Raw genomic sequence first — 27,232 nt, 5'->3', positions numbered from 1 at the left:
AACACCACATAGGGCTGCACTGCACAGGAGCGGAGGTCTGGAACAGTCCCAGCAACAGGGGAGCGCAGGGCAAGGCAGGGGCACAACAGGGACAGAGCTGCTTAACCAACACGTCCACGCAACATCAAGGCAGCTTTGCTTGTTCCCCATTCTGCTGCAAGTTTTGTGCTATTTGGTTCACTTCTGAAAGGCTCCGCTTCTGACGTGAGGCACCGAGAACCTCAGCTTTCATTAACGCCAAGAAATCCTATCATTTTCATGACTGAGAGAAAAAGTAAACTTCAAAGCCTTAAAAAACAAATCCAGAGCTGAATATGAAACAAAAACATATTTTTAATCACCAGATTGTTTAAATAGTCTTGTGAATTTGGAGTTTTCAAATCGTTGGGCAGCTAGTATGGAAATTTGTACTTGGCAATTTTACTGCCGGTTCTTTGCAACAAAACTGATATGAATACAATTAAATTCATTTGTTAATGTGGATGACCATGTCTCAAAAAGTGAAGAGGCCCCTTCCACTTCAAAAATTCTTTTGTTATTTTGCACTGCTCCTCATGTTGCAAGCACAGCAGACTCCAACAGTTACCCAAAGGAAGGTTCATTGAGTAGTTTCTTTAACTCGCCAAAAACAACAGCTTGCCGCTAAACACAAACAAAACAAGGCTCTACACACAGTCACATATTGATTATTTTTATCTTCTTGGTCACAAAAACGTTAGCAAACAAAACTTGCTTTCCTTCAACAAATAGTTTGATATACAGTTAAATATACAGGGAAATCTCTGTCCTTAGCGCCCCACCAAAAAAGATGGAACTTACATAACTGTATTCACTTTCTGGTGCCAAAATTCTTGATTATGAGCAAACCAGTAATCAAGAATAAGCAAATAATTCCTAACAAGCATATATTTAAATTATTCTAAGGATTTATGTGTTGTACTGTATCACATAATGCTCTTAAGCAAGGCTCAGGCCTAGCCAGTAAACGGCAAACTCAGAGATTCTCATCAGCACAGACCATTTCATCAGGAAAAAACAGGGCAGCTTGGGAACGGGCGAAACGGGGTTTATTCATACACTTGAAAAATCTTTGGGGAAGTCTGCGATCAAAATCATAACAGAGGGATGTAAATGAAAATAATAATCCGAGCAAGCAGTGCTGCCTACAGTTAACATTTTAATGTATAACATTATAATGTGCATTGTTACAATGGAAGCATCAGGCAATTTAATAACTTCGTCGTCATATTTCAAGAAATGAAGCTGAAGATTTCCCACATTATCTGTCCCACGCTAGCAATTTTTATTGATTTTTTTGGAACGTTAAATCAGAAGTAGTTCAGTCTTTTGCAAAATTATCATTTGTAGAAACTGTTCTTTTACCTCTATTAACAAAATTGCCTATGCAACTATTTTCTTAAACAGCTTTCTTTGTACAGGCCTTCTGTGTCATCAGGAATTTATTTTTCTCATTTCTACGAAAAATACTTAACTGTTCCCATTCTTTTAAGTCTGTGGAAAAATTCAGTTCATGTATGTTCAGTCAGAGGCATTACAGAGGTTTTGAGTCTCCTGGCTCTGAGCAGCTCCAGCAGAGGCTGTTGAGGCAATAGGCACAGAACTGCAAGCAGAAACGGGCTCTTGCCTGGGTTTCATTTCAATGCTTCTGCTCCTACCAGCCAGGCAATGTGGCAAGGAAGGCAAACTGGCAGGTGGGACCACAGCCAGGATGAGAGGGTGGAAGGAAGCACAGACTGAAACAAGGAAGCTGCAGGTGGAGGACTAAAAGCACAAAGCGACTTTAATTTTTTTTCTCCTGTCTTTGCTTGACTTTAAAACCTTATTATCCTCCTACGTAGCTTTTGTGTTATAAATTTGAATGCTTTTTCAGGCTTCTTTTCTTGGGCTATATTTATCTGTTCATTGTCTGGCTTAAAGACCAAGAGTCCTAAAGACTATTTAAATAACCGTATCTTATCCGATATTCTGAACATGCACAAAAACCCACATAAGCACGAAACTGCATGTGGAGCATTCTCAGTAAAGGTCAGGGTTTGGGTCCATCCTCAACACAACCTTTCCATATAGAGTAACAACATGTAAGCCATTCTAGTTCAAGAGGAGAACTCTACATTTTTAAAAGTACTCTCTTTAGTTATAAATATCCCTCACGCAATAGCTGTGATGCTAACAGATAAGCAATGGCTTCCTACTATTTTGGACAACAGACCGTACGAGGAGATGAGGAAGGAATTGTGGATGGAGTAGCAGTTCTTCCCTAAAATCCTTTTTAGACCTGGGCATGAAACCAGGGGAAAATGAGCATGCACCCTCGATATCCATTTGACTAAAACAATAGACAGTCATGGCGCTGAACCAGCAAACTGTTAACCCCAGCTGTAACTAGGTTTATCCTACCATTTAAACCCATTGCTCCTTCTGATGAGCTTTAGAGAAGCTTTACCAGGTAACCGTGAACACAAATAAGTAAAACTGATTTTGGCACAGATTTTGTTCCCCCAGATTTCTGACATCAGTAGCGCCACTCTTCACTACACCTCACTCGCTGTAGCTTCTTTTTAGGTCTCACATCATATTACCTCCCTTCATCTTCTACATATTCATGCATTTGGAAGGAAAGCTGCGTATACCAAAAACAGTGAGCCAATGAAATTATATAAATGATTGACAGCACTATATACTCACTTAACATATCATCCTCTTCCCCCCATCCTCAAAAAAGGAAAAATCAAAAAACTTCCCCCCACCTCATCCAGGGTAAACTTTCCAGTCCCTTGGCTTTGTTCTTAGCCAGGACTTGCCATCTTTCACCTCATTTATCCTTTCCTTTAGGCTTGTTTGGTTTTGATATTGGCCTGAAAGGAGCAGCGCCCGGGATATGAAACTCTAGTTATCTTCGTGCTATTACATAAATAACACTCCAACAAATTCTCTGTACACTCAGATTTCCTTTCTGACCTCTCTATTTGCACTAGCAGCAGTAGCTCTTGCTTTCTCTGAGCCACATCATCATCCCAGACACCAGGCTGTCTTTAAGCTCCTGGGAACTGCTTGCTGCTCTCTAATAACTTGCCTGGTACTTTTGGCCAGCACCTACTGCTTCTAGGAAACAGCCTTTTCTCATTAACCCTTAACACTCCCATTCTCAAAAGCATAGGGCCAGGGTTCTTTTACAAGTTTATACTTGTGGTCCTGCAGTTTGTATGGCCACTCTGACCTAATAAATCACTGTTCGAATCCATAGGCAGCAGCCTGGAAAGTCACTGTGCCCCAACAGTTAAATTAGGAAGAAAACCTGTAGTTGTTTAATCACTTGGGTCCCAGTTCTGTGCAGTCGTGCATTGCAAACAGCAGCTGTACTGACTGCAAGGACGTTGGCTTTGACACAGCTACCTAGCGCCAATATGTGTCAGTCTGCCCACTCAGAGCCTCTGCTATATCATCGGTGGAGGTCTGACTGACCAAGCAATTAAAATGCTTGTAGCTATCTTATGCTAAAACTACTCATGTGAACACAATAGCTGCTGTACACTTTGTGCCACAATTAGGTTACAACTTAGGACAGCAGCTACACATCTGTCCAGTATTAGTCATTTTTCATCTAGCCCCTCTGCAGGAAGATCACCAGATAAAATCCGTTGGGAGAAGCCTGTTCAGTCTAATCACAAAATGTGTGAGGGTAACTGAACCAGGACATCACCATGCTCCTCTCTCATGGCCACCCTGCTGTGGGCACACAGCCACCACCACCGCCGTCCTGCCCTCCCTGCAGACACCGCGGGCAGCTCACCAGTCTAGGTCATTCCTCCCGAATGAAATGTTAACACAGTTAAAAAGCTCATTAGCGGAACTGACCCATCTTTTTGCCAGCTCTTCAGTCTGGCTTTGGAAATTCCTTAATAGGATTTATTCTTCTGCAGCAGTTTTCATAGGAGCCCTGTAAATCCAGTCCAAAGAGCTTTTACTACAGGAAAAGAAGCCGGTATGTCATTTCACTGCAGTAAATTTCAAATACAGCAAAAGAATGAAGAGTATCCAGGTTCAGCACTGATTTGCATGAGGCCATATGAATGCGGTTATTATTCCTATAAAAATACATATGTTGTAGCAAATTCAAACGGTTCTGCAGGAACATGATGAAAGAGGGAGAGCATAGGAACTCTCCTGCCAGCTTTCTCACCCACCAAACAAAAAAGACAGCAGCCAAGCAGTTAGACAAAGTCAGCAGTAGGCCTATATTTGGCAGCTCAACTCTATATACAGCTCCTTTGCAGAGCAGCAAGTAATGTGCCTCAGGTAGCGTATCTCAACGCACAACCTTCATTCAGCTACACATACGTTTGCCAGAGTCAGCATAGGGCTGAAATTTTCCATCCATTTCAACCATGCTTGAGGCCCTTCCAAAGAGAAAACATGTAACAATTCTAAAAACAAAAAACAAAACAAATAAAAAAAAGACTGGTGATCAATCTTTCCTTTGCCAATCTTCAGTGCTTTAGAAGAGGAAACTAAAATTCAGGAGCAGCACCTTTGTGCATATGCTTTATGCTGTTTCAAATTTGCACAAGTACTAAACCTTTGGAAAACGTTATATAAATGATGCCCAAAACCTGCCAGAGAGCAAAAAGGAGGTGGGGGGAGTGCTGTGGGCTCTTCTGGTCCCCTCCTCTCAAAATGCTGGGCTAGACAAAATTCAGAGGAGGGAAACAAGGTTGCGTAAAGGTGGGGAATGCCATTCCTAAACAGAGCAAGTGAGGACTGGGAAATCTGGGAAAGTAAATATGGGAAATGTGAGCTAGGTCTACAGATCCGTGAACGATACACAGATAGTGAAGTGAGACTCTGCATTCACCATCTCTTTCATTGCAAGAACTAAGTGGCTTCAAATGAAGCTAGCAAGAGCCAGGCTCAAAACAAGCAGAAGGAGTTGGTTTCCCACACAGAAGTACTCGAGCTGTGGCTCTCCTTACCACATGATGCTGAAAGTTTACATGGATTAAAAGGAAAACCAGGCAAATTCACGGAAGAGGTACCCATCAGCAGTCACTGATCACATAGACCCCACAGCACCTCAGCTTGTCTCTGTATTAAGAATAGTTAGAGGTAGGGAGAGTACTAGAGGATGTGGGTGATAAACACTTGTCCTGTTCTCATACATTATCTTAAGCACTTTGCTTTTGAATTCTGCAGGAGGCAGGACTCTGAACTATATTTTTTATTATAGAAAATGAAAAACTTCAGAAAAACTCTTTATAAAATTATCTGTGTGCTGTTACCTCTCCAGTGAGGAGTGATAGTTAGCCATAAAGGACAGGCACCAGGTCTATTCCTGAAGTCTCAGAGATTTAAAGAAAAATCAGAGTAGACAGATCCCAGAGGACATCTAACGGACCCCTGGTTCATATTATCTTTTTTTTTAATTCTCCTAAACATTACTCTATCCTGACTTTGCCCCTTACATATAAAGACCCAAATCCCAAAAGCATTGAAGGGGAATAGAGAGGTGCAACATGAAGTTAAGCAGCTTAGATCCAGGAAATTCAATAGCTTTGGACAGAGGGTCCCCATGATATCAAATCACACTGCCTAATTTTCAATAATTGTGTTAAAGTGACAGCTTGCCCTACATAACAAGGAGAAGGAGGTGTTGCCAGGCTTTCCCAGACAGTGATTCAGAGCACTGAAGTTCAGCACCTACTCAAAAGTCCTCCGAAGGAGTTTCCATCTCTCCTAGGGAGACTAGGAGACAAGCTGCCAAACACAGAAATCCAACTAAGGTGGCTAAATTTAGGCAGATAAATACCCCTTCTTGTACAGACTGGGAACAAAGACTGAGCCGAAAGAGAGAACTATCAAATAAATTGCTAGTTATTACTTTTAGACTGCCTAAGGATGACAGTATTTTATCATGTCATCACATCTATGCAACAGACAATGCAATCGAGTCACTCAGTGTGCAATTTGATTTGATTTTTCATTTCTTTTAGATGCTTATAATCCTACCTGATATTAGCAGCAGAGTGGGTTGGGCTGCGGCAGTGCAATAGATAATCTAGCAGGACATATTTTTGCCTACAATCTCATGCAAGTAGCAAGTCATGATGACTCTTAGCACCAACAAGAATAAAGATGAGACTTTCTCATAGGGGCTTCTGCAGCAATATCAACATTGTTAGGCTTCCACTCTGCAGAAACCAGATGGCATTTTTCAGCATAATAGAGCAATATTCCTTCAACAAAATTCTAGTGTTCAGTTTGAACTGTCTTGGAGCACTGGAAAGCCCAGAGGGGGGCTATTCACACAGGGGTTAATGGACTGAATTCTGCACTTGTATTCCCAAAGTCCAAGCCTCCATGCAGATGTTCTCCCAACTTCACTATCATTCAGCAAGCTCTGCCTTCGGTCCTTCTGATCCATTGTAAATTGCATTGGATATATGGATTTGCACTTTTCATAGTTGTATGAACTGCTTTAGCTAATGGTTACCTAACTTTCACAAATCTGGCATAACAGCTATGGGCACTGGTATCACAACCAAGACAAATACTTTACACAGGTCCACATGATTCATCTTCTAAAAGCACTCGAGTTAAAGCACATACACCCAAACAATTAAAAACACTTAACAATTTTCTGATCAGTCCTTTTATTATGATTTGCTCAGTATCTCTCAGCTAGACCTGATTTAAATGAATCCAACTGAAACATCCCAAAATATACATATTCATTTGTGGCTATTATGACAGTGAGCAGTTCAAAGCACGGCAGAAATGTAGCAGAAGTTACCTTTTGAGGAACATAAAGTAAGATAATATCTTGAACTTGATAATTAGATAAATGAAGTCCTGCCTATTTGTCTCCTGCTGTTTTAATTCAGGGAGCACTCTGTGCTTCTGAATCGTGGTACAAAGGTACTCTCCATTGCTATAATGCTGAAGTACATTGCCTATCCAATGCTCTAAGGCATAGGAACAGATTACCCACAGCAGCTATGCAATCTCTAGCAATGAGAATTTTTCAGAATAGGTTGGGCAAACTACTCTCGACAGTTGCTTAAGTACAGCTGTCGTTACCTTCAGACAAAAGATGATCTTTCATGGTTTTTCCCAGCCCTGTTTTGTAGAATTTCATGGCTTAGCAACACATAAACCACAGTATAAATTTCCAAAGCAATAACAATTAGGAGACTTTGAAGTATTGACTGGGCTAGATGACCTTCTGAGGTCCCTTCCAACCAGGATTATCCTATGAGTCTATACATTTACTATACATCAAACTGTTCCCCTCAATACACTGCTGTAATTTTAAAGGTCAAAGCATCAAACATGGAGAATTATGGAGGTAACATACATGCATACATATCAACATGGTTCTTCTACTGCACCTTTCATACCCTTATGAAACACGTGTGTATATATATCCTCCATCTGTTTCTCTCTATATTGTAGTCTGGTTATACTTCCCCTCTGTTTCTCTCATCTGTTACCTTTTTCTCTTGAAAGCAACACAGTTTAACAATTTTAATAGATTCCTCTATGCGTTCAGAATTTGTGCACAAATGTTTTAGCATCCTAAAAGATTATCTTATCTAACTGAACTATATTTACAGATGAACATTCAGAACAATAAACAATATTTGTCTGAATTTTAATTTGAAGTAAAAATAACAACTTGACTGCTACAGCAATAAATCTTTTACATAACTAAGTAACTTTGTGAAGCAGTAAATGTTTTTTCCACATAGGATGGGTTATGAGTATGTGATACATTGAGTTGGCTGTAAGATCTCAACACAAACTAAAGACAAATTATCACCTTAGTCAGAAAAAAATGCAACGTTCTCAAGTTCAGTCTTCTGCTTTATAATCTGACTACTATAAATGAGCTTTTGAAAAATGGAGTAATTTACTTGTACTTGCAGCATGCTACAAGCCCACACAATAATTTTATTTCTTGCTCTAAAATGTGCTTCTTAGCAAGTGTTTTCTGACAAGAAAAAACAAATTTCATGGTTCTATAAGAACCAGAACATCTGGAAATTACTTCTGGTGACAGACAAAAAGTAGCTCTGCCAAAAGCACCAATAAAACTGCAAGGCTAGCCTGTTTTTTTCCTAAAACCTAAAGACTGGGCTGATATCCCACAGACAAAAAAAATAAAGTTAGTTTTATACTTCCTTATTCCTATTTCTGCTTTCATACTCCTTCGGGCAATAAGGGTTCAGAGACCGAGAACTGAACTGAGCTGTGAATCCATGCAAAACACTGTACTTCGCACAAAACAGAACCCAGGCCGAGTTTAACAGCAGTTCACGCGAGTCTGCCCTGTGGTCACGAGACACAGGGAGGAGAGTAGGATCACATCATCCTCAGTCACGTCAAGCCAGTAGCCTTTGTGGTCCAGTCACAACTCAAACAAGTCTGAAGAGCATAAACATAAGTCTCTACTATGGTTTATTTCTTGCTGCTTTCCCTTAAATCAAACAGAAGCTTAGAAATGAAATCACAACTTGTCTTTAAATTTTTTAAAAACCTACAAGCCAAAATTCCAGTATTTCACACTTCTTAGGAGAAAGAAAAGTAGAGTTAATTTACAGCAGTGATCCCATTGTTGAGATCACTACTGTTCCCATTGAGATGTATGTCAAGGCTACTTTTTTATTCAGTGAAAGCAGGATCCTGGCATCTGTGTAGCTGCAAGAGGTTACATGCATCTAAATTATTCAAAATTGAAACCAAAGCTATTGAATGAAAGAATTTTTAATGCAAAAGGTCTGCTGTTGCCATTTTCCTGTATGTTATGATTCTAAAGAAATGTGCCAAAACAATTGTTTTGTAAGTCTACCTACAGGGGAATGAATAAAAACTAATGGGTAAACACTTTAAATACTTCCAATGCGAGTGTCTTCACAAGCTTTAAATAACTTTATTAAGGCAGAATAGCACAGTCTTTCAGAGTTATTTCATAAAAAGAAATCAGTTCTCTGGCTACTTTTGAAAGGAATAAAACCCTGAATTTTTAGGTAAAAACAGCAAAAAAATTTTAATAAGAACCAACTGAAGCAAAAACATAAACCATGAAACAGTTATTCCCACTGCTTCAGTAATCGACTTAGAGGTTTCAGTCTATGCCTGTAATATTCCTTATGCACAGATGCTCTAATCTTTCAGAAAACCTTTCCTGACACCAGGATAACTGTACTGAGCAGGCTTGCACAACATTATTTCCACATAGTAGTCATTGGGAAAGATGGTCCAGCGTGACAGCACTGAGAATTATGAACATATTTTTTACTTCTTTAAAAGCATTTGTGAGAACGTACGGAAAGAATACAAATTAGGGTTATACATAGAGAAACCGTAATTATAGATGCTCATATTCTACCATTAAGGACATGGTTTAAAAGCTGTATTAAAATAGGACTATCCCTGATTAAACACTGACTAAAGCCATAGATTTACATCTAGAATATGAGAGGATAACATTTTTCTCCTTTTTGGTTGTCATTTTAAACAACAATTTGGTCAACATCTCACCCTTTAACGTTGTATCAAAGGGGACGATCAAGCCCTCCTCCATGTGCATAAATGTATGGCGAAAGATCCTTGCTACAAGGATTTCCAGACTTCTGATACCTACTCCTGACACCAGTACTACAGAAGAGTTTAGGCTTCCTAAGAGTTTAGGCTTCCTTACATGCAACGCATTTTGACGTTCCACAGAGAAACAAGATCAATAAACTACATCCAAACAGAAAAGAATTGCTCCTACAAACATGATAAAAGTCACTGCATAAAAGTTGGACTTACAGAAAATTACACAAGATATTAGATAATATAAATGCAGATATATATTCAAATATTTTTATTTTATCCTCACACTTAAACATATATTGACACGCAACCTCCAGATCAGGCACCATATATTAATGTGAATTTTTGATTTCCCTTCTCTCCCCTTCAATGTGCTTAAATGCAGCCTCTGATGTAAAAATAGTATGGGTGTCCCAAGGTTTTCATGAAGCCATTTCACAAGTCCAGGTATGCACTATTTTCTTATAACACTCAGATTCTGGTAGGGAAATCCAAGAGAGCTCTGCCACTGATTACAAGAGCAATCCTTGTAAGTGCAGGGCCTGACGGGGTAACCTAGTGGTCAGCACTGTATGAAAGTTAGGGGAACAGCTGCATGGATTTTGGCTCGGAAGACTGACCATTTAAAAGAGTATGTGCCATGGAGCAGTGGGTAAATGCATACTCCTCAATTGTACTCCAAATATTTTATATATATACATATATATATATATATATACACACACACATATGCACAGATGCATACATATATGTGCGTGTATGTGTAGATAGATAGATGGATAGACAGAACTCCACCAAAAAGATGTCTATTCAGTGTGGTACAGAATAAGAAAGGAAACCATTCAGGGAAGCTAGACATGATATAATTACCATTAGCTTAGCCTTTCCCTAAGATTTAAAAATCTATAATTGAGAACCATGGGAAAAGATAATCAAACTAGGTCTAATTTTATCTGGCTTTAATTAAATCATTGAAGCACTAACTCAGTTCTTACAAAGCTGTTTTTGCATGGCTTTACTGTTATTCCATTTTGACTTTTTTTGAAATAAAAGTGAAATGAAAGTCCTAAATTCAGGAAATTATTGAAATATACCCTTAATTGTAACAATGGGCTACAGAGTTACATTTCTCATGCATGCACTGTACTCTTGTACAGATAATTCAGTGTTTGCTGGACACAAGGATCCAGTGTACATACATACAGCAATTGTATGGTACAAGACATGCAGTAAAGGGAGAGAAAAGAGGTGCAATTTATGAAGAAGACATTTAATTTCAGTCTGGTGCAAGATTTCCATCCTGCTGTGCCTAAGAAATGGCTTACCTAGAATCAAAAGGCTTCTCCAGGTTCCAAACCAAGGGCCGATTCCCAACCAATTGGTAACTCCAATCCAGGGCTTATAATTAAAGTCCAACTTCACTCTGCAGAAGGTAGCGCAACTGGCATGGTATTTTTCATGCTTTTAGGTGATGAGGAGTGGGAATACGACAGAATGACGAAGAGAAGAGATCTGTGGAAAAAGTGAAAGACGAGATAGTTCTTAAGATTACTGAATTATCAATTACTGACTGACAGCTGAACTCCTAAAAATCTCACTGGTACAGTTTTCCTCATACGACAGTCAGCAGGGAGAGCCTGGATAATTCTGACTGCTTTTGAAAAATCTTGCCCAGCAAAAACATAACACGGGAAATGCAGGAAAAAGTTATTAAGTATGTCTATAAAAGCCAAAGTTACATGTGATAAATATTCAGCACAAAACATGTGCGTGGTGGAATGCTGTGTTCTTCTCTAGGGTGGTCACGCAGCTTCTGAGACATTAAAATTGAAAGAACCTGGACTTTTGTAGCAGTTTAAAAATGTTAAGTAATCATCATTTTCATACCAGTTATACAATAACTTGTTGCAAATTTCAGCAACACTGCAACATTTTAAGTTTAAAATGATTGTTAAAGAATAACAAAACCTCCTTCTGATTTTAATATACTTAAAATTAAATGTATATGACTGATTTCGTTTATTGCAGTCTACTAGCATTTACTTTCTTGATTTCTATTCTTTCTGCAAAATACTCTTATCCTTACATATTATCAATTCAAAAATAAATCCTAATTAATGCCTTTTTTTTTTTTTTAAGCCGTCTACCTCTAATTCTTCCTGTTCCAAAATAAAACAAGTAATTTACCAATGCTTACCTACTCAAAAATAAATACAGTTCAGTTTTGGAAAACTGAAAGATTAGCGGCAAGTGTAATGAACTCTAATCCTTACAAGAAGCCTGTAGGAGTACAATAAACGCTTTTACTTTTTGTCAGGCCCATTGACATATTGTTATGTATGCGCACCCTCTACATATCAAGGTGCAAAAGCAAGCTTCTTTATTGCCACTGAATTACTGAGGCCTGATTAAAGTTTAATGATGTGGCTACTCTGCTGATGAGTCTCCAGAGACTATCAGTTACTGACAGACTAATCTGAGTTTCAAAGCAACAGAAGCGCTAAGAGAATATGGAAGTAGCTGTACAGCGGCAAACTAGAAACGTTGCCTGCTTCAAAGGCAGGCGGCAAGAGCAGCCTGAGCCTGTGATGTTACCCACGCACTGCTCAGGAGTCGGCTGGCCCCAGAGAGCTCTCAGAAGAGCTCAGCGCCAACCAAAGTGAGGTGACCTTGTTACACACATTACGTTTTCTTCATTAGCCATAGCTAGAATTTCTCAGACTCCCAAAGCATTGTCATCTGCCAGGCCTGCCCACCTTGACAATGCATCAACATAACCACTGATAAACAAAATTCAGGTGAAAATATTAAGGCTTAAAACAACCAAACCAAATTAACCAACCAAACAAACAAACTAGACCTGAGTAAAACCAAACTATCACCAAACTAGCACTGAGAAAATATTTATCAAATATTTGATATCAAAGATTTGCTGGTTTCTGGGAATGTCTACAACAGGCTCAGTATGACTGATTTTGTCCCATTGCGCATCTTATTCCTTTATTCCCCACAAATTCACAACTCACAAGAAGTGACTACGACTTTGCTCAAACAACTACAACCAGCATTGTAAAAGCACTCTGAATCCACTGCAGTCCAAAGTTTTCTATAGACAAAAATCATTATTTACCATTTCCATTTATACCCCTCCTTTTCCCTCCTTACCAAAACAGGGACAAATTAAAGGTATGTCAAAGCGTTCCATATAAAAGTTCCGGAAATGAAAGATTAACTTTTTTTTGATTTTTCACTCATTCCTCTTCCAGTCACTAGCAGTTCATCCAATTCAAGTGAAGTTGCATTCAACTTTGACATGAATCACTCACTTATCTCTCAAACATACCACTCCCTGGATAGGTCTTCAGTAATATCCTTAAGTGAGGCATCTCTCTATGCTCCAAACACTTCTATGTTTAGCAATTAGAAATCAGATACATAGCAAAAGTACATTGGCCTCACTTAATTTTTACTATCATTCACCTATATCAAAATGTAAGCAACTGAAATACTGAAGTGCAAATTCACTGACAGAATTCAAAAAGCATATATTCAAAAGCAGAGGTCTGTGAATTAAAATACCTGCCTCCACATTTAATTCTGATTTTTCCTCATAAAACAGAAAATTATTTCACCATCTCATTAAATTCTAAACAACCACACCCTCAATCTAGACAAATTCTTTCTGTTCTCCTTCAAAGCTATAAATTGAGTCGTCTTTGTCTTCTTGATACCCTCCCAAAGGATGCCTCACTATTAAAGTTACACATCTCTTGTTCCTGGGTTGGCCTACAAACACCTTTTCATTCAGTTCCGGCTATTTCAAGTTTAGGCAACTTTTACAGCCCTTATGCAATCCTACTTTCTCATGGACATTGCAAAAAGTTCTCTCATAACTGGCAACTTTATAAGCTACCTGAGCAAATGCTGAGGACTACTGGCACAGGGACTGCATTATTTTAATTTCATTATAAAATAGCACAGGCCTGAACTACGTCAAAGGGGCTGCGCAGAGAGGGTTTCATGCCAGTGGCTGAGCTGTACCTGTTACGGTGGAAATACGCATTTCAGTTTAACAACTAACATTTATGATTCTGGAAATACCATTAGCTACTGTGGTGAGGCAAATCACTTTCATAGTCATTTTGAAACACATTTCCAACTCCATAGGATTTTGTACATGAGTGTAGGCACTCTGTTTACAATATCCCCTCCCGCAGCCATTTAAACAACTGTACATGGTAATTTAGCTGCGGAAAGTACCAAAAAACAAGAAAGGTCAATGTTTTCAGGTTTATTTAAGTCTTTCTGGCTTGCATTAAGGTTGTCGGCTTCTTGTTATTCTCCTGAGAGTTCAGCCAGAGATGTCCAAAATGAGATCAAAGGACAGTGTACAGTCGAAAATGAATGGGGTTTTTTGGTAGCAGCTGTCCCGCTCTTTTCATACACCTGCGTTTCATTGTCAGCATATTCTGTTATTTATTCAAATAGATTTCATGAGCAATTTCTTATTCATATTGCATCTCATGAATATACAATTTACCTAGAAAATAAACACACAGCAGTTGGTATACACTTACATGAAAATCTATCCCAGAAAAAAGTAAATCATTTTTCTTCCTATTTTAATTGTACGTTCTCGCCAGCCACGTAATTTTAATGCCTCAGTGACCATCTTCGAAAGCACAGAACACTATAGCTAACAGCCACAGATAACTCTGTCAAATTAGACTCCTTCCGGATTATCACTGGCATTGTTCTTTAAATTTCCTTCTTCAGACTCCTTTTCTGTTGTCTCCTGATTTTTTTTGTTTTCTATTTGCCTGTCCACATGAAGAAAAGCGGACAGTTCTCACTCATAGCTGCTGTGAGGCTTTTTCAGCATGTCTTCTAACTTGACCTCTTCTCTAGGGAGATAAAAAACATATCCTACTTAAACACTAGCTGCTTCCATCATTTGAAAATTTCACCCAAGAGAACAGTCAAAAATATAAAGCCTCAGGGAGACAGTGCAGATAGAATCAAGAACTGAAAAATTCCAGTGATTTTCAGTACGACTCAATTCCAAATCCCATTTTGGAGCAAGACTCCAAATTCCAGTCCATCCCACAGAGCAATTATTCAGAAGAATTTGAAAATTCCACATGTATTCTCAAAATTAAGCTGGCCCATACAGTCGCATACTTATAAATAAGTACCTGGACTTCGAACTACCTCTAGAGCCACAGGAAGAGACAAGACTGAGCACAGAGCGGTTGTACGGCGCGTTCTCAAAGCTAACGGGACATTAAGTTTGGAGGCTTAGAAAGCACAGGAAGTAAAAAATGTTTTTACATCTGTTTCCGAAAACCCAGAACAGCACAGATGAACTCACAGAGGATGTGTGTGAATGTCTCTCTCTACTTTCTACTCAACCTGTATCATCACTTTTAGATGCCTAGACCATTTCAGTTAATGCTACAGATAATGGCTCATTTACCTAGAGCCATTATTATTATTATCAACTTCCAATTCAATTCTGAATAAAATTGAGTGTATTGGTTTTGACCTAACAGGCCCTAAATGGCTCAGCTTGAATTTACTGCAAACAACAGTTTCTTTCCCTATGGAATAATACAGTTGAGATCAACTAAAATACTCTTGTGTAGTAGCTCTCTATTGGAATGCGCCTGACAGCAAACTATTTTCCCCAAAGGATTTTTAAATCTGGGAATGGCTTAATATTCTTGATTTATCTTCCAGAATTTAAATTCGATCTTCTCTTCCCCCATCTTTTCTGGGAATGCACACAGGCTCACAATAAAGTGCAGGTTTGGGAGTTTAAAAAAAAAAAACGGGGAGAGACTAAATGTGTAGGTTTAATATTTAAATTTGTAAATTAACTCAAAAATTGTGAAGTTATTTTAGAAAAAAATTTTCTTTGTAGTTATGCTTGTATATAGATGAAAAATAAATACACCCAACACCCATGCTTTATGGTAACGATCTGCATTTATTAAATTGGGAGCCATGCGATGCAGTCTGGAGCTAAGTGACAAAAAACACATTGATTGTTCTCTTTTAACTAAGGGCAATAGCTGTCTTTGTCAGACCATTTTCCTCTAAAGCATCAGAGGCCTAGGAACTAAATGGAAAACTAATTTGCACTAATACAAACTAAAATCATTCATGATACTTACCTGTTACAGCACATTATGACACCTATTCAACACCGGTTTGTTAACACAGGGTGCATTAATTATGGCCCAGACACCCACCTCAACAAAGGTGAAAAAGGCTTGTATAGTTCTAACAAGATTTTGTAACGAGATCACCAAAACTGTAAAAAAAGCTATCAAAAAGGTCTTCATCCAAAAAATATTAATGTATTAAAACTAAATCTTCTTCAATGCAAGCAGTTTAACCAGTGTAACTCTACAAGTAAAATAGACCTGATAATTTGGGTAGGAGATACATCCCCGTCTACATTGTCAGAACTCAACCAGTGTAAAGCGCAACCGCATAAAGAGAAATTAAGCAACCTCATCAATAATCCGCAAACACGAGACAATAAATTATGCATGAGGATCAAGTACATAGTAAAACAGTGCACTGTAATTCCCACTGCAATAAGCAAACATCTAGTGACTATAGCCCACATAAACCATAATGTCAGACAGATGATCTATATATCAACAAACTTTTCAAAATAACAATTGCACAGAAAACATATAGCACCCCTTTTTCAAATTCTTTTGGCAAGGGCATTACTGCAGTTGCGTAAAAGTAGCTACACATCCCATCAAGAGAGTAATTTATGTGCACACACCTACGTAACTGCACAGCAAACATGGACAATGAGCGTATATAGAGGTGCACTAAAAAAATACTATTATTTGTATCACACTAGTGCCCAAAGGCCTCTATTGTTCTAAATGGATGATTTTTTTTTTTTTTTATTACCTAAGAGAGGGGGAACAATGGTCACAGTACTGGGGATCTGACAATGTCATATCTGGTTCTGGAAATACTCTGGCTCTGTCCAGAAAATACTAAGTTGAGAGCTTTCTAGATCCTACTTTTCTAAATACACACCACATGCTAAATTTTCCAAGGTCCTACTTCTAATTAGGAGATTTCTGTAATAAAGCAACTCATATGACAAGTAAAGGGAAGTGAATAGTAAAACTCAGCTCTTCCTAAACTCCTACAGAATTCCTGAAAACATCATTCAGTTTTAGAAACAGTACAGACTGGTCTATTATCTAATCTAGATAGGATCCCTGAGAAAAATCAAGTCATGCATAAGCCCAGTTTTCACAGAGAGGTTTTTTTTGCTGCACGTGAACAGAACGTCAACACCAAATCTGAGTCTCGGTACCCAAGTTTGGCTCCCTCTGCCTCCTCAAGAGCGACTGACACATTTTCTCATGAGACAGGCAGCTCTGTTGGGCACTATTGTTTCAGCTTCTGCACATTCAAACTAGCAACGCTTCAGGAGTGTGCTCTGTTCTGCCTACTTCCCATCAGAAGGGCTGATTAGTTATTTTTAAATAGCCCTTTGGACATTTTCATAATAACCTAAACTGGCAAAATCTGAAGGCAAACTGCAAGAGTCTATACCCTGCAAAGGTGCTTATGTTCTCTGCCCTGACTTTCTGTTATCCAACACAATAATACTGTCCTAGACTGATATATAAAAGATAGATTGAGCTAACTAAACTGCCAGATTAGTCTCTTCCTATTGCCAATTCATATTTAAGAGCTGGGGGAAAAATATACTCCCAATGACAGCTCTGAAATAAGTCAATGTGAGACAGTAATCCCTTTTGTCCTGTCAAGTCAGGTTCCAGGAAAAAGAATAGGGTTTCTAGACGATGTACCAACATTATCAAAAGATGAGAACAACGCCACAAAGTCATACGTGGCTATTTCCTTCAGAAATAAAGACTATGGGTTTTCAGAGAAGAGGAGAGTCAACTACCTGAAAAGAGACAGTTTCTGCTGGATTGAGAGGAAATCAAGAGAGAATAGCTAGATCAAAGAGGGGCTCTGAAACCATGAAAAGAGCAATCGGAAGAAAAGCAGAATTACTCTTGGCAGCCTGAAACAGCAAGGATTGGGCAACAGAGAGATAGTGCCCACGTCTGCACAAGAAGTGGAATTTTAGCAAGGTGATAGTGCCAGACAGTAGAGAGCAGGACAAACAACTGCCTAATGCAGAGAGAAGGAATCAAATTAGAGGATGAGAGTCAGAGGGCTTCAAATTGGCTGCTAGGATGTGATAAAAGTCAAAGCAAGAACCAGTACTGGTGTAATCTCAGTGCTATCTGCTGGAGTACGCGAGAGGGATGAGTGGCAGTGTACGTGATGGAAAAATCATGGTTCAAAGTCACATCATGGCAGGGAGCAAAGACTACATGTACGAGGGAGAGTGAGCAAGAAATACCCCTCACCTCTAATGAGGGAAAACCTTTTCATTCTCTCTTTCGCTGTCCCAGAGCCCCCCCACTCCTGACAACTCACATCAGCAGGCAATCTAAGATTAAAAAGTGAAGAAGCTGTCAAAAACTTCCAGGGTGCAGACCTCACTAACAGAAGACGGGCATTTCCTTTCTCCAAATTGTCCCTAGCTTAAGATGTGTCTGTCCTCCTCTCTGCAACACAAGCAAAGCATCTCAGCAGTACTGAAGAGGCTGTTCTGAAACCTAGAAGCAGGAATGTGGAAGCTGTAGCCTAGAGAGTTCAACAACTTACAGCAGAAGAGTTGAAAGGGGAAATGAGATGTAAGGGAGAGAACAGCAAAAATACAGAGAGAAAAGAATAAAATGCTGCTAGGCAAAAGGAGAGTAACAGAAGAGATAAAGAGGGGAGATGGTGTGAAATAATGAAAAAGAACATCTGTAGGCAAGTAATGTCTAAGCCTCTTCTCCACAATCCATGAAGAATTCAGGTAAGTAAAGTATAATATCATTACCATTAAAGGCCTTATCCTTGGCAGTGACAAGAAGGTATAATTATTGTACATAAAAATCACAAAACTAACTGAGGGATAAACAGAATGAAGAGCGGTTGTGATGCCCAGGTATGTCCAAGGGCAGGCATTAGAGAGGTCAGGCTATAAGAAATTTGAGTGTATTGAGGACTGATACAGATGGCCATGCTGTGCGATTGGTAGCGTCGGTCACGTCTACACGCGTAAACAGCGGCAATGCACAGCTACGTGATCAGTTGTACTGTTCAATTATTAGGGTGTTTTCTGCTCAGAAGAAACACCCTGGTTGAGGCCACACTGCTGTGGAAACGAAGTGAGTTTAGACACAAGCCATGCCCTGCTCTGTGCCCATGGGACCAGAGAACAGGCCTTGACCAGCTTTAATTACTAGCCCAAACGCAGCCTAAGAGACACCTACGGAGTGCCAGGCATAGATTCAATCTGAGGCAACAGTAAATGTCTGGGACAGGAAAAAACCTTGACCATTGACAGGAAAAAAAAAGGATCAGATAGTGACAGTGAAAGAGAAGCAGACAAGCTACTGAATGAGGAAGACTGTGTGAAAGATTAGGAGCCAGGCAGCAATAGGGCTGAATTTATCAGGAAGGGAGTGCCCTGACGAGAGAAAACAGGACACTTAAAACACAAAGCTGGAGATCTGATGCAGAGTCATGTACCAACAATGTAGAGAGGATGGATAAAATTAAAGTAGCAGTTAATAGACGACATTAGGGACTACACAGGTAGGACAACAGTGACTGTTTAGAGAAGAGCTGAAGAGAGACTGAGTGGAGGAACCCAGCAGATCGGGAGTCGAGCACCCACGAAACATGGGACGCGCATTTTCGGAATTAGGGAGGAGGGAAGGCAACTGGAAAAGCCAGTATGCAGGAAGGAGGAGGGCTACAAGGAGTGTTGGAAGCATGCGAGAAAGGTATGGCACAGCGCTGATGCAGTAAGAGAGGGGCTGACATTCAAATATCACAGAGTGGGGATAGTCACATGCTGTGTTTCATCCACGGAGGCAGTGTAGTTTCAGCACTAAACTGGGCTTGCATTTAACCAGGTAAGGTCTCCAGCTCTTCTGGATTTCATTACTTTCCCCTCACTTAGATCTAGCACCCATGTCAGCGTGGGCCTGGTAAATCCCTCAGGTCTTCATGCTGTTAGATGGGCTGCCTTTAGGCCAGCATGTTTCAAGTACTCCCCTAAGAGGCTGCTTTGTCTCTCAGTTTTCTAAGCTCCACCACGTTCTATTTAAAAACAGTGCTTTCCCATTCCTTCGTTTCCCACTTACTCTTAGCCATCATGTAGCTCTCAGCCTGGCCAGCCCTCACCCGTCTCTTCACAAGTCGACATATGACCACTGCAGCACTAGGGGCAATCCACAGGCTTAGTGTCTTAACAGGTACTTGAAAATTAACAGAAAAACCACTTACTGCTGGCTATGAAAAAGTCACCAAGAAGTCACCCTTCAGTTTGCCTTTCTCAAGAGGAGAAAAAGGAGTAAAACGTTGGTTAGTCTGATACCATGCCTCTGGCTGCAAAGTTGTTTAAGAAAGTTCAGCACTTTCAGCAACCTCAGGAACTTCTAGAGAACTAAACCTTATTTTATATGTAGAATAACTCCCTCCACTCGCATCGGCCCCTTCCCAAACACACTGAACTTCATGGCTTCATAATGCTGTCCTGACTGAGAGAACAGCAAGGTGCAGACAAGACACAGCAACGACGCAGACCAAGGGCAGGAATATCCTGCGTCTCTATTGCTGAAAAAAAGAGACTGTCGTCAAAGTTATGGCTTTAGCTGGCCTTGCCACCTGCCTTCCTCTTTGGCTTTGAACTCGCCCAGCACATCTCTGAACCCAGCAACGACTAAAGAGCAGGCTGGCCATACATCATCAAGTTTCCAGCAATATTTGTAGATTGTTATAAGCTCCTGCAATGGTTGTGCTACTGAATTCCTCTGTTTGAGCACAGCGCTTGCTACATATGCAGCACCAGCAACATGCCTGTGTCACCCGCCTGGACCCAGCAGAGCTCAGGCTCCGATCACACATGTACTGAAAACACATCTCAGTAGAAGGTGGATCCTGGCAGCAACTACGAGGTGACAACAGTTGCCTGGAGGCTGCAGCTTCACAGCTGGGCCACAGGGCTCCCACTGATCCAGGAGGCGCCGGGCGCTCTGCGGCACCGAGTTCCCAAACGTGCCATGCCTGCACCCGGCATCAGGCGCGACTCGGGCGCTTTGCATCTCAGCTCCCCATGCCTTACACATAGACACCACTTCCAACAGTTTGCTCTGCAAAGACCCTCCGACGTCGATGCACAAGCGTGACAAAGCCCAGCCACAAGGCGCGTAGTACGGCCAAAAACGAACTTTAAAAAAGGGGGACGGGAAGGGGAACGCTGCTGCAAGAGTATCGCATAAAACAGTCTAAAAACCCCGAGGACACGCGCTGTCGTTATGTAAGTAGGCTCTTCTACGTTCTCGAGCCTCGTGTCTGAATACAACGCTTCAGAAAGAATCTCATCTCAACTAGCAACTTCGTCTTCAAGAGAGAGAGAGAGCGAGATAAAGAAAGAAACCTCTCTCATTTAAATCTTTAAATCACACGATTTCAGGGCCCGGGGCTCTAAGCGCATGGTGACACGCACAGCGAAGCCGAAGCGGTCGGTACCGCTCGCCCCTTCTCACCGGAGCCGGGCACGACGGCTGCCGCCTCTCCAGCAGGGCCGCCGCCGCCCCCGGTCCGGCCCGGCCCGGCCCGGCGCCCCAGCCCCGCGCCGCCCGGGGACACCGGGCCGGGCAGCCGGCGGGGGCGGGGGCGGCCCGGCGCTGAGGGCGGGCCGGGGGCGGGGCCAGGCTGAGGGCAGGGCCGCGCCGCAGCCGCCGCGCGCCGGGGCCGCGCTCCCGCTGCCCGGACACTGCCGAGGCGGAGGGTCCCGCCGCCGCCGCGCCCGACATGGCCGCCAGCCCACCAACCGCCGCCGCCGCGCCTGGCCGCCCCCCGCCCGCGGCTGCCAGGTAGGGCCCGCGCCCGCCCCTCCCTCCCTCCCTCCCCGCGCGCCGCCGCCGCCAGCGCGCGAGGGGCCGCCGCCCGCCCGCCTCGGGAGTAACGGCGGCGGGAGCCCGCTGCCTGCCTGCCCGGTGAGTAACGGCGGCGGGCGGCCGCCCGCCCGGGGAGGAGAGGGGCCGCGGAGGGGGAGCGGGGTTGGGGGGGGGGAAGCGGCCCCGCGGAGCGGCGCGGGGAGCCCGCGCTCGGCCGCGGCGAGGGAAGCGCCGCGCCTCTGTCCCTGCCTCGGATGCGGGAGCCGGAGGGCGTTTCTGAAGCGGCTCCGTCTCTCTTCTGTCTTCGCCTTTCGCTTTGGCAGCTGTTTTTAAGTACTGTAGCGTCTTAGGAAGGCAGAGAGCTAACGGGCTCTTAATAAAATACCTTTATGATGTGCTGCTTAAATGACTTCTGCGTGCGTACGCGCTACCCCGTGCGCCGTTTTTCGCAACGGAAGAAAACCTAAGCGTTGCTGTACTTTTATTATCGAAGCTTCACCTAGCATGTATTTATATCATTTATGAAGGACAGCTTTGAGCAAAACTTCCTTTGAGAAGGGAATTGATGCACAAATAAGAGTAACTCGCTGGAGATGCAAGATGTGGTTAAAAGCAATCTCCAGCTATCACCAGCAAATTGCGTTTTCATGATAGCAAGCAGACAAGAGCGTTATCCAAATTGTACCATTTAAGTATAATAGAGACTATCAGAGATAAGAGCATATGTTACAAGTGATTACAATTGGCTTTGTTTTGCTTGCTTCCAGTGCTGTGCCCCAAGGAGACAGGTGCTAAAAGCGAGAGCCATAAAATTTGGGGAGAGTACAGCATTAAAAGGAAGCAAAACACCTTATGAAAGATATAGAAGAGCCAGAGTACTCCCCAGTGGGTGGGGGGAGTAATTTTTACATTTACATGGGGAGTAATTACTTGCACGACAAGTTACTTTTATTTTGCTTAAAGGAAACAAAAGGCTTTAAAACAACTCCTCAGAGAGTTGACTGATTGGGGTCTCATACCAATAGTTACTTACTGACTGTAGTTTAATAATGTTTTTGTTACATTTTTATCTTTATTACCTGACCTAGAAAGAGCCCATTCCGATTTTCCTATTTGCATTTCAGTGTGAAATTGGGAGAATCTAGTTTTTCCTTTTTGTAAAAAAGGAAAAAAAAAGGCATTTTTATAGGCAATTTTCAAACACTGAAAACACTGAGGAAATTTTACAAACTGTAATGTTTTATGAGACTTTTCAGTCTGAAAATAAAAGTGACTCAGATTTTAAAGCCAGAGAGATGTTTAGATTATCTAATCTGACATCCTATATTTCACACACTACAAGGAAAATTGGGTAAAACGATATGGGTCTTGACCTCCCCATATCTTGGGTCAATTTAAGACAGATCTTCCAAAAAGAAGGTCTGAAAACAAGTCAGACAGGCTGCTGCTTTCCTTGCTTACAGTCTCACCTCCATTGTTAAACATTTGCGTTCTCGTATCGATACACCTGTCTACCAGCTCCACACAATTGTGGCTGGGCTTTTCATCGCTATATAAAACATCTTGAGAAGCCAGTCTTACTCTGCTCTAGAGCTCTGCCATGTGGTCAACTCTTTGCCCAGCTATGCACATTACCTGGAAAACACAAGTCCATTTTTTTTGTTGGCAAGGCCAAGGGTTACCACTCATTTGCTCTCTCCTGTGAGCAACATACCTTTTTCTCCCCACTGAAGAGCAAGAGATTTTCTTCCTGTAGCCTAAGCAAGTCAGCCATCCCTGCTCCAGGAACTACTGCCTTCTTTTTCAGCCCTTTTATCTGCTGCAGCTGGTATGTTGACAGCTGCTTGTTATTAATTAATCAGGGTAACCCTTTCCTTGCTGTACAGTGATTAGCCTTATCACTTTTTGTCTGGGAATAGGGGGTTAAAGGATCTCAGGAAAGACGGTGGCTAAACAGTGATCAATTTATTCAGTCTGTTCTTGTCCTCTCCAGGAAAACTTGGGGGGAAAAATAACACAGCTGGGAGCAAGCCATGGCACAGATAACTTGTCCTCATTCACCTTCTGCTCATTGTGCCCACCATACAATATCTATCTGGGCAACTTTAATAGGGAACTAGTGAGAGCAGCTGCAGAGAAGCAAGAACAATCAGTGTCAACAATTGGGAGTTATCTTTGTAGACCTTCCTAAAGAAAGAAGTCTTCACTGCTGGACTGTCGTAAAACAAAGAGAATTTCACATCTTCCCTGCAGAATCACTCTGGGACTGGGCCTGTTTCTGTGGCTATTCACACCTGAACCTACCCACATACACCCAGCTTCCTAAACCAAGACCCAAGCTCTGCCTACCTCGCCCACTCTCCTGTTACACACTTGTGTCCCCCAAAACTGTGATCATTGCCTGAGCTCAGCGTAAACTTGGGGTGCATATTGGCTTCCTGCTCAGTGCCTTCCCTTGCTTCCATATCTCAAGCTAAAGGCGTGAGCCATGTGTCGGGATGCCTGCAGCCGCTGTGGAGCGCAGCAGAGCAGGCAGCTGGCCTTTGAGGCATCTATTGGTAAATTGCTTTTTTGGCAGTAGCTACCCGCATTGAACACTTACTCTGGGGATCAGATGAGCAGCTTCAGAGATCTGCACAAAACTATTAGCTGTCACATTTTCTGTCCAATACTTTGAAGGGGCTAAAAGACATTTTTGGTACACATCACAGTTGGGAACCTGGAACTCTGATCTATAACTCTGGTTTTTATAGCAAACTAAACCTCATTAAGTCTTTAAACATACCGGCTCCCACTTTGCCTCTTCAGTGAGAGGTGAGAGAAAAATACTTGAAATTTCTGCATATCAGCCAGGAACTTCTGTGCGTCTGTCCCCTGTGTAAGCAAGTGACTATTTGGAATGCTGTTTCATTCACAGTAGACTAAGGAGATACAACCACCCCTTTTGGTAAAACTGCAGTATTTGATCTGCTCAAGCCTCTCATCAAACCGAGACAGACGCAATTTTTGGCCAAGCCTGTATATCTGAAAGTCTTCTTAGCTGATGAAGAAATAAGAGTCTTCAGGCACTTGTCTTTTGGATTGGCACGTGCTTTCAACACACCCTTTGTGTGAAAACTGGAAAGAAAAGGATGAATAATAGCGATGTTCTTCAATTGAGGCTTAGCAGCGACATTAGACTGAGCAGTAATTCAAAAGAATTAAAATGCATCTCCAGCTAGCACAGATGAGAAGTAGCAGGTTTTATGTTTTAAACAGTGAAAAGACAAGTTGAAAGAGTTACTGCTATTTCTTAGAAACTCGCTTTCCATGTACTACAAAGAGTTTTATATCACCAGCACAAAATATCTTTGCTACATCTCAGTAATACCTGGCATTACAGAACACTTCAGCACATAGTGCACAGAGAATGGGTAAGAAAAGCCTTTCTGACCTTACAGGTCCCTGTAGGAAACCAACTTCTTTTTACATTTGATGAATATGGTAGGCCTGACCACAGATGCAAAAAAGTAAATTATGATATTCAAAGCCAAAAATAGATCCAAAAGCTGCGACTGTATCAGACATTTCTTGCAGACATTAGTCATATGGCACTGACTTTTTCAGTTGTTAACTTGCACAGTAGCATTAATGTCACAGGTTTCAGCTAACAGCTGCTCTTATAGTCCAGCAAAGCAGTCCAGTTATTATATAGGAGATGGAACAGACTTGGTGACTTTGTGCTACAATAGGGAAAGATGCTTTTAGGAATGAGTGAAATAAAAGTTTAATCCTTTAAGGAGAAAAAGTTGCAGTCAAAGACCACAAATTATGATGTTTAATAGGCAAGGGACTAAGCTAGGTCTGGCAGTTTCTTTGGAGGAATCATTAGAGAAGGCAAAAGCATAGACCAACAGTACATAAACGCACAGCGGTCAGTATTAGCACATTATTTTAAACCATCGTCAGGGCTGAGTGGAATGAAGTAGGCAAAGATTGAGCTACTCAGGAGGTGAGGGGTAGAATTTGGCGAGACTGACGGCATAGCTTACAGATCCATCCTCCGTGTTCTTCATCCTCTGTGAGTAAAAGAGGAACACATGTATTACAAGTCATATTTATATAAAAGGGTAAATGAGGAAATCCCCTGAACAAGACCATAGTGTTGGAGCTCTTATGATCAAGATAATTGCATGCATTAGAGCAGTAGCTGGTGTCACATACAAAGATGAGATTTTGCTTTTCTACACAAGTAGAAAAACTAGTAGAGCAGCCCTATGAGAGGAATCAGTTAAATTCTTGTTGGAAATGCTTTTCTTTTGCAAATTAGCAGAGGAATTTACCAGATATTATGAGTGGAGTGGCCGGCAAGTATATTGACTACAATTTGATCATTTTGGAGATTCAGTACCTTCTCTCAAGTGTCAGCTTGCATTGTCAGTTTGATTGTCAGTGGTGAGAATTCTTGAAATGGCGTGCAGCAGCCTATTTTCACTGAGAATTTCTTTTAACAGTTCATTACCCTGTCTAACCTACGTTGTCAAACATAGGCAACAATTCTCAGGGATATCTTTTGCTTCAGTGAGGTCAGAGGAGAAAAAATTCAGCTAAAAAGAGAAGGAACTTAAAATGCCAGAAGTCATAGGTCTGTGGATGAGGCATCTGATCCCTTGAGGAGCGAGGCTGGGGGTGACAGGAGGAGGCAGAGTTGCAGAAGTAGTGAAGAAATGAACTATATAAATTCTATGCTTCGTTTCACTAACACAGTATGCACTATAGCAACAAAAGCCTATTGCTTATTTCCAGACTTACGTCTACGCTTCTCTTATTCTACCAATTTCATCTCAGTTTTGAATTCTTTAATCCATACTCCCCTGGCCTCCCACATGAACTTCACACCTCTGTTCCTCAAAACATCCATTACTCCCCTCTCTCGGTTCTCGCTCGACTCCCATCCATCACCTCTCCCCTTTCTGACTGCAGTGCCTGTAACGCTGTCAGTTACTCCATTTGCAGTTCTGCCCATATGTATCCACCCTTGTTCCTCATTGTTCAGTGCTTTCCTCCTTCAAATGTCCTTCCATGAGGATAGATTTGAGAAGCCGCAACACATATCGGTGACAATTTGATATGTGTTCATAATTTGTGTTCACTTTGTATATGATTTAGGCTACGAGCTCTTTCCAGTAATCTTTGTAAGCACGCTTATTGGGTTAGCAAAGTTTTGTTGTTTCGTTCCTCAGCCCTAGGCTAACTACTTACTCTCTGTGGTTAAATGTAGTTTGGAGCGGGGCAGAGTTAGGTTAGCAGGAGCCTTTCTCTGCGCTGCCGGTAAGGAACCCTAGCACTAAACCCTGCATCAGGTCACTCCCCGATGTGGCTGTCATGCCTCAGCTACTTGGGCCCACAAACATGCAAACTAGAGCATCCTCTGAAGAACTGTATTTTCGGTCACGATGGGCACCTGAACAGCCAGAAGTCAGGACCGTAAGTCCCATATGCAGGCTGTCTTGTTTGCTAGAGGTGCTGAGGAGCCAAGAACAGGCTGATAGGAGAGGCTCAGAGAGCTCGACCTAGGGGTGAGGGTACCAGCTGGACTCACGGGGATCCAG

General features: G+C 41.6%; 1 protein-coding gene and 1 long non-coding RNA gene across 9 annotated transcripts in view; one reads left to right on the top strand and one right to left on the bottom strand.

Moving 5' to 3' along the window:
• The window catches only part of LOC104144644 (uncharacterized), a 210,887-nt gene extending 199,768 nt beyond the window's left edge, over positions 1–11,119 (bottom strand). Inside the window, exon 1 of the long non-coding RNA XR_011142930.1 lies at positions 10,941–11,119. This is a non-coding gene — a long non-coding RNA (uncharacterized lncRNA). The remainder of the gene's footprint in view (positions 1–10,940) is intronic.
• Positions 1–27,232, top strand: part of SPHKAP (SPHK1 interactor, AKAP domain containing) — a 105,179-nt gene that overhangs the window by 4,761 nt on the left and 73,186 nt on the right. For 2 of the 8 annotated variants that reach the window (XM_068955060.1, XM_068955057.1), the window contains exon 1: positions 21,518–21,617. The exons of 3 other annotated variants lie outside the window; for them this stretch is intronic. In XM_068955060.1, the coding sequence (XP_068811161.1) occupies positions 21,556–21,617 (62 nt within the window). In that variant the 5' untranslated portion in view covers positions 21,518–21,555. Of the gene's footprint in view, positions 1–21,487; positions 21,618–21,715; positions 21,741–27,232 lie in introns of those variants that run through there. 3 more of the 8 variants (XM_068955056.1, XM_068955058.1, XM_068955059.1) reach the window with 3 other exon arrangements.

The sequence above is a fragment of the Struthio camelus genome, chromosome 9 (assembly GCF_040807025.1).
Source record: "Struthio camelus isolate bStrCam1 chromosome 9, bStrCam1.hap1, whole genome shotgun sequence".
NCBI classification, from domain to species: domain Eukaryota; kingdom Metazoa; phylum Chordata; class Aves; order Struthioniformes; family Struthionidae; genus Struthio; species Struthio camelus.
This window is presented reverse-complemented; position numbering and strand designations above follow the sequence as displayed.